Here is a 12,682-nt window from a genome sequence, read left to right as displayed (position 1 = left end):
TGTTTAAGAACTGGTGAATATTTTACATTTTAAACACAGGATTAATACAGATAAGAGTATATAGTAAGGCTGGAAAGTGGGTTGGATCCATGCCATTGAGTACCTTAAATGCTAGACTAAGAAGCTGGAAGTTAATTCACTAGGCAACAGGGAGTCATTGGAGGTTTCTGAGCAGGGAAATTGAGTGATCAAAGTAAAACGATGAAGATTTATTTGGAAGCAGTATATAAAGTCTAGAAGGCCGCCGAGGGTGGGGCTGAGCTTCCCCACCAGATAGGTCACAAAGCGGTTAGAGGTTAGAGGTGTGCTTAAAAATTGAATCCTTTTAGCCCTCAAGGTACTGGGGGCTTGGCATAGCTGTAACTTCAAGGCCATTCATGTCTAGCCATAAGGAGTTGTGAATTTTTTATCCTAGTATGCGACACCAATTTTTATAATTTTCTGTGCTATGATGTGAAAGAAGCACTAAACCAAAAAACTAGAGAAGACCAGGAAGGTAGTAATCGAGATGATGCTGTGAGCAAAGGTCACTGAATGGCCTTTGGGTTCACAGTGGCAGGAATGAATATGAGATTGATGGATGTAAGAAACATCATGAAGGTGCAATTAGCAGGATGTAGACTAACTGTACAGAAAATATGCTTCAAAATATCTGTGGAGAAATTCCAAGGTTTAAAAAAGTCTCGGGTATAGAGAAGCTAACAGGTAGGAGAGGTATAGACAGGTCATCAGAGTTGAGAAGTCTGAAACTCTGGTACCCAAGTAACTAGTATGGAGACTGAAATAACTGACGATGGCGGCCAGGAGAACGGAAACCATGATCACTTTTTCGTATTGAGTACCTCTGAAACCCTCAAGAAAGATGTGAAAGTCCTTCGGGGATAAACAGGATTGCTCAGGAACCTCATGCTCACTCAAGTCCTTTCCTCTGGCTTCCAGCACTGATAAAAAATTGTTAAAGGGATGGGGCAGACAAGGGTGAAGGAGATGCCTGCACATACGCCATGGTGGACACCGGGGCTGCAGAGGAAAAGGGGAGGAGAGGCATGAGAGGGAGATGGATTCCATTTCATACTTTCCCCCACTTCTTAAAAATATCTTCAATGCCTTCTAACTAGTTTTAATGGAAAGTTGATTTGTAGTACACACACAGAGTTGTAAGACCATGGATGCCATTTCATTCTACCTCAACAGTGAAGTAATAAAAAAATACCAAACATAAAGATGAGGAGGTTTCTAACCACACAAACTCCACAACACTGAGCTGGAGTCATGGCTTTACTGATTTTTTGAATTCTACAGAAAGGACTAGAAGCTCTACTATGTTTAGTGCAAGGAAAATGTATTCTTTTTGGAAATGAGAATCTTTATAAAGACAGGAGGGAGTAGCATTTCCCATATGAAGTTTTATTTTTTCAAGAAAAATCTTTTATCTGTTAACTGTATCCTGTGGGACATCAGCTATGGAACATTCAGTTTTGGCAATGTAATATAAATAGTCATTTCTATGACACACTCTAGGTGAACTTGGGCTCCAAAGCTTCCACCTTTCACCTTCTTTGCCTTCTGTACCTTTGTGGAGATTCTCCAGGGGCTCCAGGACTCCCCTCCGGAAGGAGGCCATGGGGTCTTGAACACAGGACCGAAGGCTCAGCATGCTCTGTAAATGAGGCTCCCGAAGAAGCTGCTCCCGATAGGCTGCCAGCTGAGGTGAGCGGCAGAGCAGGGCAGCAACATTGTGGACAAATTCTGGTACCAGGCAGGTGTAGGCATTATCTGCTTGGCAATAGTGATAGGCAACCACCTACAACAGAAGGATGAGAATACAAATAGGTTTACTGGGAACAAGAGCCATGGTTATTGTATGATCATTCTCTAACACTGTCTTCTGTCTCCCCGTTCCTCAACTTTTTCAAGTGAAAACAAAAGCTGCTATCTTAGAAACTGCCTGATTTATCTAAGATCAGAAATCTGATACACTATTTCTATTGTATACATATATCATAATTCACAATTAAAATTTATAAATGCAAACTGAGTTTTGGATTAGAAGATTCCTTTGCAGGATGTGGGTTTTGGATTATAAGAGATAGGAAATAAGACTGAGAATAAAGATTTACATTAATCTCTCTAATAGGTACTGAGCACCGAACAGTAAAGGAAAAAGTCCAATCTTGTAACAAAGCATTAGGAATAAAATAATCACAGGAAAACCATGTTAATCTCAATAACCACATATACTTATTAAGTCCTTACTTTTAAAAATTAATGTGCTTTATAAATAGCTTTATAAAAATAATTCAGATTTAAGAATTAACATTAAATATTTTCTAGCATCCAGAGACAATCAGAATTAGATAAGAGGAAAAAAGAAAGGAGCGAGAGTTTTGTTAGATGCAGGTCTTAAATTCAAAGAACTTTAGAAAATGTGTGAGTCTTCATATCATCCAGGATCTAGGCTGTCTGGCTGGAACCTGGTTTTAATCTCTAGGATATTTTTTTGGTCAGAATTTGCACAGAGCTCACTCCATACCTCCTGGTTGTTTTCTTTGCCTCAAGACCAAGTGCAGAGAGTGGTTTTTTTTTTTTTTATGTATTTTTTAATGTTTATTTCTTTTTGAACGAGAGAGAGTGAGAGAGTGAGCACAAGTTGGGAGGGGCATAGAGAGGGAGACACAGAATCTGAAGCAGCTTCCAGGCTCTGAGCTGTCAGCACAGATCCTGACACAGGGCTCGAACCCATGAACTGCGAGATCATGACCTGAGCTGAAGTCGGACGCTCAACCGAATGAGCCACCCAGGTGTGCCGAGGGTGGTTTTAATCTATAGCACTCTGTTGACTCAGTACTACTCACAAAAGTGATGGGACTGAGGAGGTAACATGAAATTGGCAGGGGAGATTTAGCCTGAATATATGGAAAGTACTCAGCATGGAGCTCAGCACAAAGTAGGTGCACAGTGATGTTAGCTGATGCTGCCATCATCATCATCATCATCGCCCTCCTCCTCCTCTCCATCATCATCATCATCATCATCATCATCATCATCATCATCATCAAGATTCTGTATAGTCTCTCTTTTTTTTAGCTACTGGCTTTGCGTCTTTAGGCACCTGAAAATTGCCCTAGGAGATATAGATATACCACTGGGACTTCAGTTCTTCTATCATTTCTCAGAGAACAATCATCCATTAAAGTGTTCAATTCTGAAAAGGCTCCTGACCTATAGGTATGGTCATCTTTAACAAATACTAGAAATGTCACTTAAAAAAAAAAAAACCTGAAATCCTTCTCATTAAGCATACACACAAAACCTTAATATGGGGAGATGTTACTATACACATAAGACTGATGATAGGAATTGCTTCTGAGTGAAGCAATGATATCTGAACACAATATGGAACTGGCAATAAGAAGTTATATTCTAAAAATCTCCACTCTTTTCTTCAGATGGATTGGTCACTGCTTTACTGCCTATCACAAGCACAATATAAGGAACCAAAGAGAAAACCTGGCAGCAATTGCTCTGTTCTCTCAATGAACAGTGAATGTCAGTGGTTATGTCTGCATGGATACAAATATCCACTTCATAAGAAGCAAACAGCAAACCTCTGAATCAATAAGAACTTTCAACATATTTTACCTCAATTGATTCCACATGTGGAGGCCAAGCACAGCTAAGAAAATCAGCTGTAACTTACCCTTTACCTAAAGTCATGGGATAGAAGTTGGAAGATAAAAATTCTAAAACTTAGGAAGAGGTTTCTCTTACTGGTTTTATTAAAAATCAGCTGTGCTCTTGGCTGAGTGAGGTTTTATCTAACAAAGATACCCCTCTGTGGTTACCTTTCTCTTAATTTAAAATATTTCTTTGGCATTCCAAATATAAAATCTCGACTGCTTTGCTCAATTCAAGCAGAAAGACCATTCAACATCACAAAATATGAAGTGTGGCTCAAAATAGGTTATTTACTAGACACTTCAAAGTAGTTGTGCAGCACACAATACATACACAGTAATTTACAAACATCTGTACATTTGTCCAAACTACTTGGTACTTGCTCCAAATTATCTATTGACCTCATTCACAACTTTTCCTACATATAAAATAGGAAACAAGTCTGGTAATGTGGTTTTTTGCTTCAGTCTCTCATCGTACCAGTGTTCAGTGGTATTAGATCCCTCCCTACAGCTTTGAGAAAGCTATCACAGCCACCTATATTCAGTCACTATTATTCCAACTTCTTGGAAGTGATTCAGAATTAGTCCACCCCTAGTAAACCAGTGGGTGAAACCTTTCTCCTTGGGAACTTTTGTCTCTCCTGGTGATGTGTTGAAATTTCATTTTCAGCTATGTCTGTCATATTAATTTTTCTCCATCTCAAGTTTTTATGTTAAATCTCTATACTTTTTGTTGAAATAATTCTATTCAAAGTATGCCCAATATGACCAGAATTATATTAATTCTTTGGGGAAGACAGCAGGTAAATTTTAGATTACTCCTATGAGGGGAAGAAAGAAAAGGGTAGGTTTGTAGGCTATATAGACAAAAGAAAAGACCAGAGGTCAGTATAGCTTTGGGTATAAAGAGCTCTGATTTGGGGTATCTGGCTGGCTCAGTTGGTGGAACACGTGACTCTTGATCTCAGAGTTGTGGGTTTGAGCCCCACACTGGGTGTAGAGATTACTTAAACAATAAAATCTCAAAAAAAAAAAAGCTTTGACTTAATGCTGTATACAAGAAATCATAAAATGAAGTATAATCCTCATCAAAGGCCCTAATCAAATGACTGAGTGACAGGAAATCTGTCAGGTTTGCGTTACAAGTCCCAGGCCTTCACTCTCCAAAGACCATTTTCCACTTTAAAGAAATGAATAATCTGTGACAGGACTAAGCTAATCTCATATAAAGAAAAGACAGCTCTATGTGGAATTCATTTGGACATAAACATCTGATTTGCGTAATGACTGGCATTTGTATCATTTAAATTCTAATGCTGCAAGTACTCTCCCTCAGGTCTGCTCTCATACTCTTACTCCCTGTCTTCTTTTCATCACTTTTTGAATCTCCTCATCCCCACCTGATTTCTTGCTCGGCGCATCGCTTCCAACACGTTAGTGTGGCTTCCAAGATTTCCAGGGACCAGGAGGTTCAGTATGAATAATGACCTTCTCTTCCCCTTCCCTGTCCCCCAACTCTAATCCTCACTCAGGCTGGAAGCTAAGAATAGCTCCCAGACTTGGGTTCTGCCTCAGTAATTTTCCAGCTCAGAGCTCTACTTTTTTTTTTTTTTTGGCAGTAAGAGTTTTATTTACTTTTTAACTTTTTATTTTGAACTAATTTTAGACTTTCAGAAATGTTGCAAAAGTAGTACACAGAATTTCCGTATATCCCTCACCCAGCTTCTCTTTTTATTAATATCTTACATAACCAAAGAATGATTATCAGAGCTAGGAAATAACACTGGCATAGTATTGTTAAGTAAAGGCATTATTCAGATCTTACTAGTTTTCCACTAATGTCCTTTTTCTGCAACAAGATTCTATCCAGGACCCTGTACTGCATTTATTGTTGCTATTTCTCCTCAGACTCCTGTAGTCTGTAAGAGCTCTTTGGTATTTGTCTTCATGACCTTGACACTTTCGAAGAGTAGTGACCAGTTATTCTGGTGAATGTCAGTCTGAGTTTGTCTGATGCCTTCCTCATAATCCAACTGAGATTTTTGGGCAAGAATACCACAAAAACAATGTTGTGTCCTTCTCATGGATCATATCATGGGGTCATGATGTTGACATGTCTTGTCACTGGTGATGCTGACCTTCATCACCTTGGTTAAGGTAAAGATTTCTGCCAGATTTCTGTACTATAAAGTTACTCTCTCTCCCTTCGTAGTTAATAAATATCTTGGGGGAGACACTTTGAAACATGCAAACCCTGTTTCTCCTCAAACTTTTGCCCACTAACTTTAGTATCCATCAGTGGATCTTGTCTGTAACAATTATCACGTGGTGTTTGCCTAATAGTGATTTTCTATTTCCTTCTTTCCTTCTACATTTATTATTGGAATTCTACTGGAATAAAGAGCTGTCCCTTCTCTCTCATCTATTTACTTGAGTGATTTAATATATATGGACTTACTTTATTCCATTGGTTATATCCAATACTGTATTTATTTTGTTGCTCACTTTGGTCTGGCTTTGGACATTAGGATCTCCTTCGGGTTGGTGTCTGGGCTCTTTCAAGAAGCACACCCCCCCTCCCCCCCATCTTTTTAAAAGCACTTCCTTGCTTTCTGGTATCAGAAGATGCTCCAGGCTCATCTTATATTTACCCTGCCCCAGACCTGGCATCATCTAACCTCTTCAGAGCCCTGGTTTCTTTTACTGGAGAATGATGTTAGAAGACAAGATCTGAATTAGTTAGGTGTGCATATTGCTACTGAAGTGACTGTGATTTGGGGCCCTCTCAGTGGAGAGAGCTAGGAAATGCATGTAATATATTAACTCACATATGAAGATTTATCTATATTGCTGTATCTCTCTCTCTATATATCTATAGAAATATCTATAGATATATATATTAAAAATTGTGAGTATATACTAATACCTCAGATTTCAAGTCAGTATCACCTGGCTCTCTTTAGATTTCCTTTTCTTCATCTGTTAACAATGAGAAACCTGGTCTTGCTATTTACAATACATTTATTTATTCAATCATTTCTAATAAATACATGAAGGATTTTCAAAACTGTGAGCCATACTCCTGTGAGAAAACATTTATTAATTAGAATATAGCATTTATGCACAGTTCTTTTTTGTCTTTAGCCTTACGGTATTCAGTCAAGATGTTACCTTCCAAACTTATTTAAGTTCTTTTCTCCTCTGCCTTCTTCAGTGTGGTCATGTTATTTATGTGAAATACAGTTAGGTGTATTTGTGAGTGTTTGCATTACACTTTGGGCTCCCCAGCCCCCACATACTGGTTATTTTTAATTATTTTTTGGGTAAGTGAAACATTGCCATGTTTCTAAGAGTCACAGCTATACGAAAAGATATATTCAGAGAAGTGTCACTTACTCTTCATCCCTGTACCCCATTCTCATTACCCATTTCTTTCTACTCTCCTTCTTTCCTACCCATCTGCTTTAGGTAACCAGTATCTTTTCTTTCTGGTTTATCCTTCCTACATTTCTTTTGGACAAATAAGCAGGTACACATGTATTTTTTTATATCCCTTTCTTTATTATATGAAAGTTAGCATCCCATCAACACTTCTTTGTACTTTCCTCCCCACCTAACAGTACATCCTGAAAATACCAATGGTAATTACTGATACACAAGAATTGGCACTAAGAACTTTGTCAAATCAAGAGGTTTTTCAAGAACACTTTTAACTCACATATATTAGCTTACCTCATCAAAATACTAATTGATTTCAAAATCTTATTGAAAAGGTTTCTGCTTACTGGCTTGTTATAGCGAGAGGCAAGACTGCTGGCTTCTGCTCTAGGCTACTAAGAACAAATTGTATACTTGAAATGTAACACGTGGCACAATTACCAGGAGAATATTTAATTTTAATCTAAGGTGCGATTTCTTGTACAACATTTACTATAATCTTAAAAATATCCCATCTCTAGGTGCAAAAAGGTGCATTCATATTTTGCTTAAGGAAGAAATAATCATGAAATTTAAGTTATGTTCTTTGAGTAAGTGTAAACAATCACTAATTTCCTATTTACAATATTTAACATTTTCCAAATCTTGAACATAAACGTTAATTTTAACTTAAAGGGCCATTTCGTATACAATGTTTAATATAAATTTAAAAATATCTCACCTATAGGCACAAAAATGATTTATTTATACAGTATTTTGCTTAAGATAGACACAAGCATGGAATTTAAAATGAGATCACCTCTTAAGTAAGTGTAGTCACTAATTTCCTGCTAACAATATGTAACATTTTCCGAATATTGAACATAAACATCTTGAGATTCTTTCTCTTGATGAGAGAGAGACTAAGAAGTGACAACAATCCCTGAGCTCTTTTCAGCACTCGTCACGATCTGACATATTACATGTTTGTTTGCTGGCTTTTCCCACCGCGAGAACGTGGGCCATGTAACAGCAGGGATTGTTGTCTGTTCTGTTCACCACCTTAACTTCAGGCTTGTATTAGAGTCATTCCACACATCAATTCTAAGTGAGTATGTGAGTGACTATAATGATGGAAGGACTTCAGCATTCAGTGTACAGTATTTCCAAGGTGACATTTATTTAGATTCTTTTAAAGAAGAGGCTGGAACTAGTTTATACAAACTATTTAGAAAAAAAAAACACGATGTTTTTTTAAAGTTGCACTGAGTTAGCAATGAATATGAGGGAAATCTCAGACTGTTTTCAGAAGGCCCACTGATAAGTGGAGACACTTAAAAATGCAGTTGGGGGAAATGTGCTGTTTGGGGCTCTGGGTGGACTGGATTTCCATGAAGAAGTTAGAACTTTATGATATTGCAGATGACTCTCTGTTCCTCATTAGTAATTAACCATGCCAAGAAATTTCTTTAAATATTGGAGACAGACATTTTAAACTCTTGTTCTTCTCTTGAAAATCCTCAAAAATATGGGGAATAAGGAAGAGAAATGCAAACTCCACCTATAGGGATATCTATCTATGACCTCAGCTTATAACATATAAGGATGGAAAGTGGATATAGGCTTCATAAATGACTTAACAAATAGAATTAGGTGAAACAAATGCCTGCTGGAAGTAATAACAACAGGACTAAACCAAAGCAGCTATAAAACCTCAGAAAAGCATGAGGTTGGAAGCACCAGGTCCTGTGCAAGAGGGGGGTGAGGAAGGGAACTGAAAATACAGAAATTATTTGAAGTTTATACAAGGTTTATACTCGATGCTAACAGAATAAATGGAAAAAAGACCCAAGAAAAAAGCTGATAAAAAAGAAGTTCCTAAAAGTTTCTGGAGAGACAAAACAGGTATAAAGAACTAGGAATAAGAATAATTATTTAGTAACAAAATTATTAGAAGCTCAAGACAATGGAGCAATGCCTTCACAATTCTGAGGGAAAATTATTTTTAACCTAGAATTATGTTGTGTCAAATAAACAGTAATGTATGAGAATCGAATAAAGATACTTTTAAAAACATTAAGTTTCAAAAACTTACCTCCTGTGCATTCTTTCTTAGGAAGCCACTGGTGGACGTGTTCCACCAAAATGAGGAATAAAATCAAGAAAGATGATGATGTGGGAGCCAACACAGAAGAGAAGTAATAGGAATTTCCAGGATAACAACTAGCCTCGAGAACATCCTAGGTCCAGCCTGAGCTGAGATGGACGTCTCAGGGGAAATGACACTGATGTGTAAACTTGTACCAAGAGGCTTTTTACAAAGTTATTAAAGATTATGGATTATAGCGATAGGTTTAAAAAAGAATAAGCCAATTTAATTTAATTTAATTTAATTTAATTTAATTTATAAGTAGGCTACACACACAATGTGGGGCTTGAATTCATGACCCCAAGCAAGAGTTACATGCTCTTCTGACTGAGCCAGCTAGGCGCCTCCCCCACCACAGCAAGAATAAGCAAATTTTAAAATTAGGCATTTCAAATCCCAGGAAAAACAAAATTGCTCAGGAAGGAAATATTACCCTTGGTTCCACAGCGAACCATATGTGCACAGTACTAATACTGAAGATATTATAATGTGGATTCTGACAAAAATCATGATATAACCATACTGAAATGGTGGAGGGAGGAAGGAAAATGAAAGATGTAAAATTCTCAACATCCTTAACAAGCAGCAATAGATAACATATAAAAATGATGAAAAAAGTTATAGCAGTATATGAATATTATTTAGAAACAGTGGAGGTAAAGATCAGAAGAACAGCCCTAAGAGTTGAAAGTGGTGCCTTTGGGGAGAGGGTGGGGTGAGGAGGGGAAAAGAATTGCTGGGTTTTATTATAAGTCTTTGAGTATTATTTAATTTTCAAAAATCATGCATATGTTACTTTGATTAAAATAGAAATTTAAGACTCAAAAACCTAAAAAATATTATGGACAGTATAGTATGGCAGGAAGAGTTTTGAATAGGAGTGAAAATAAAAAACTGCTGAGTGCTAATACTGTGATCTTGGGGAAATCATATAACTTCTTCGAGTCTCGACTTCCTTATCTATTCATTATGGGACTCTGGTTATTTCTGAGGGCCTTTCAAACAAAAAGGCTCTGATCCCATAATAACAAAGCATTTTTCTAGGAGCCGGAAGAGAAAATTTTCCCCATGGTCTCATGGTATAGCTGTATACGTTTTGTCCACTTTGCCAAGGGTCCCCCTACCTTTGCCCCTTGGGGTTACAATGGAGCTAGCATGTCTGCACCCTGGGAGCCTTACTGTACCTGTGAGGCTAGTCTCCGCATGGCCTCCTCCTGCCGCCTGCGCATTTCTGGGGTCCCTGGGCAGCTTCCACTGGGGATGGACGAGTGGGCTGAGGGTGGCTGTGTGAGTGGCAGCTCTCTGTTGGCGTCCACATCTGGATTAAAAAGATGAGATGTTTGCATGAGATAATCATAAAACCCTGAATTAAAGGAAGATTGGTTAAACTCCATTTGTTCTATTATCCAGCAATTCTACTCCTAGGTATGGACCCAAGAGAGATAAAAACTTAATATCCACACAAAACTTGTACACAGATGTTCAAAGAAGCAAGATTCATAATAGTGCAAAAGTGAAAACAACCCAAATGTCTACCGATGAACAGTTAAAATATGGAATATCCATACAATGGAATAGTACTTGATGATAAAATGAAACGAGATACCAATACATGCTACAATATGGATAACCCTTGAAAATATTATACTCAAAGAAGTCAGTTACAAAAGACCATATATTGTATGACTCTTTATATGAAATTCCCAGAATAGGGAGATCCGTAGGAACAAAAAACAAATCAGTGGTTATGTAGGGGTAGAGGCAGGCAGTTAAGGGGAGAATAGAGATTGATCACTAATGGGCATTTCTTTTAGGGGGGACAAAAGTGTTCTAACATTCGATTATGGTGACAGCTGTACAACTCTGTGAATATACTAAAAAGCACTGAGTTGAACAATTTAAATGGGTGAACTGTGTGGTATGTGAATTACAGCTTAATAAAACTGTTTTTAAAAAATTCCACTTGTTCATGTTACTTAGGAAATGTCTTATCTCCACTAGGAATTACAGACTATATACATGACTACAGACCACAGTACAAATGGGTACACCAAAATAAGGGGATTGTTGATGGTCAAGAGCCACTGGAAAGGAGGAGGAATAGGGGAAGGGAGTCCTCACTGAACTCCTCACCCGAGGACTGAATGGAGACTTCTTCTGTCTGCTGGGAGAGTAAATGCTCTGGTCACTGGAGCCAAGTTCAGAATAACTGCAGGAGGGTATGAGTGGGTGGCAGCAGTGGAAAATGACTGAAAATGTGTGAGTGGAGGTGAAGCGCAGGGACTGTCGATGCATCATTTCTGTGGCTCACTCCTTCTCCCCACTGCATTCCCCTTTATCTGATATTTGACTTTGGGGGCAATTATTGCCCAAATGCCCTCTGGCTTCTCGCTACTGCCTTTTGGAGATGGCCTCCTTTTTTTCTGAGTATCTTAACTCTCTGGTATTCAGGGAACAGGAGAAATAAGTTAACAGGTAGGCAGCAGTCGATGTGCAGCAGCAAAACAGACTACTGACATGAGCAGAGCAGGGAGGGTGGGGTGACTTACTGAACAGCTGTTTGGGGGGTTGGCAGCTGCTGGCAAATGTCAAATCCAAATAATCACTATACTGACTCTTAGTGATGGGGAAAGATAGTCTTGTATTAGAGCTTTCCTGACTACTGTACTGAGTATACTTGTAGTTAACGTAATAATGCCTAAATTACACAACGGGTCTATTTTTACAAAATGTTTTTGTTCTTTGTGTGTATGTACTAGGGGGTGGTTGATGACGATGGTGGTGGAGCCTGACGGGGGAGTCAGGTTTGGGAAGGGGTGTAGGTGGAAAGCAGATGACAGGCTAGTGCCTGCCTTGACAGCTTTTCTGTACCTTCCCAGGGAAATGACAAGGAGGGGGTGGGCTGGGGGCTGAGTGTCTGTGGGGGAAGGACGGAGCCAGGCAATGTGGTACCGCAGGCTACACTGCTCACGTCTTCCACAGCAGTGCTGCTCAGTGTGGAGGAGACAGGGGTAGAAGAGAGAAGACAGATGATGCAGAGATGGGAGCGCCAACGATTTTCTACCTTGTTTTCATTATTTCTACAACTGTATCATTGGTATCACCGACACAGGGTTAGGAAAGCCAATGGAAATTCAAATAAACCTATCTAAGCTTGATGTAAATTAAACTGTGAAAAGTTAAGCCAATTCTCTATACAGACATCATTCTTAGTCATTAATGAAAGAAATTCTGCTACTGCCAGTCAAATTCCCAGTGCTGGCTTACATAATAACATATTGATGCCAAAAAACAGCTTGCACTTTATCAGTCACTTATTCCTGACCCTTCTTAAGGGCTAGTGGCTCTGTTAAGATGGCAGAGGTAGAATGTAGTTTGGTCACTGACAGATTACAACAAAAATTATTATGTACAAGGCAACTGCTAGTTCTGTGAA

At 38.5% G+C, this 12,682-nt stretch overlaps 1 protein-coding gene across 9 annotated transcripts in view; it reads right to left on the bottom strand.

Moving 5' to 3' along the window:
* TANC2 (tetratricopeptide repeat, ankyrin repeat and coiled-coil containing 2) overlaps window positions 1-12,682 on the bottom strand; it is a 371,370-nt gene that overhangs the window by 84,387 nt on the left and 274,301 nt on the right. For all 9 annotated transcript variants that reach the window (XM_040452033.1, XM_040452035.1, XM_040452036.1 and 6 more), the window contains 2 exons: window positions 10,431-10,564; window positions 1,573-1,804 (listed from right to left, as the gene is read on the bottom strand). In XM_040452033.1, the coding sequence (XP_040307967.1) occupies window positions 1,573-1,804; window positions 10,431-10,564 (366 nt within the window). The remainder of the gene's footprint in view (window positions 1-1,572; window positions 1,805-10,430; window positions 10,565-12,682) is intronic.

This window comes from Herpailurus yagouaroundi, unplaced genomic scaffold, assembly GCF_014898765.1.
Source record: "Herpailurus yagouaroundi ecotype Mexico unplaced genomic scaffold, PumYag 206, whole genome shotgun sequence".
NCBI lineage: Eukaryota > Metazoa > Chordata > Mammalia > Carnivora > Felidae > Herpailurus > Herpailurus yagouaroundi.
Note: the sequence above shows the minus strand (reverse complement) of the source record. Positions and strands in the feature narration are given on the sequence as shown.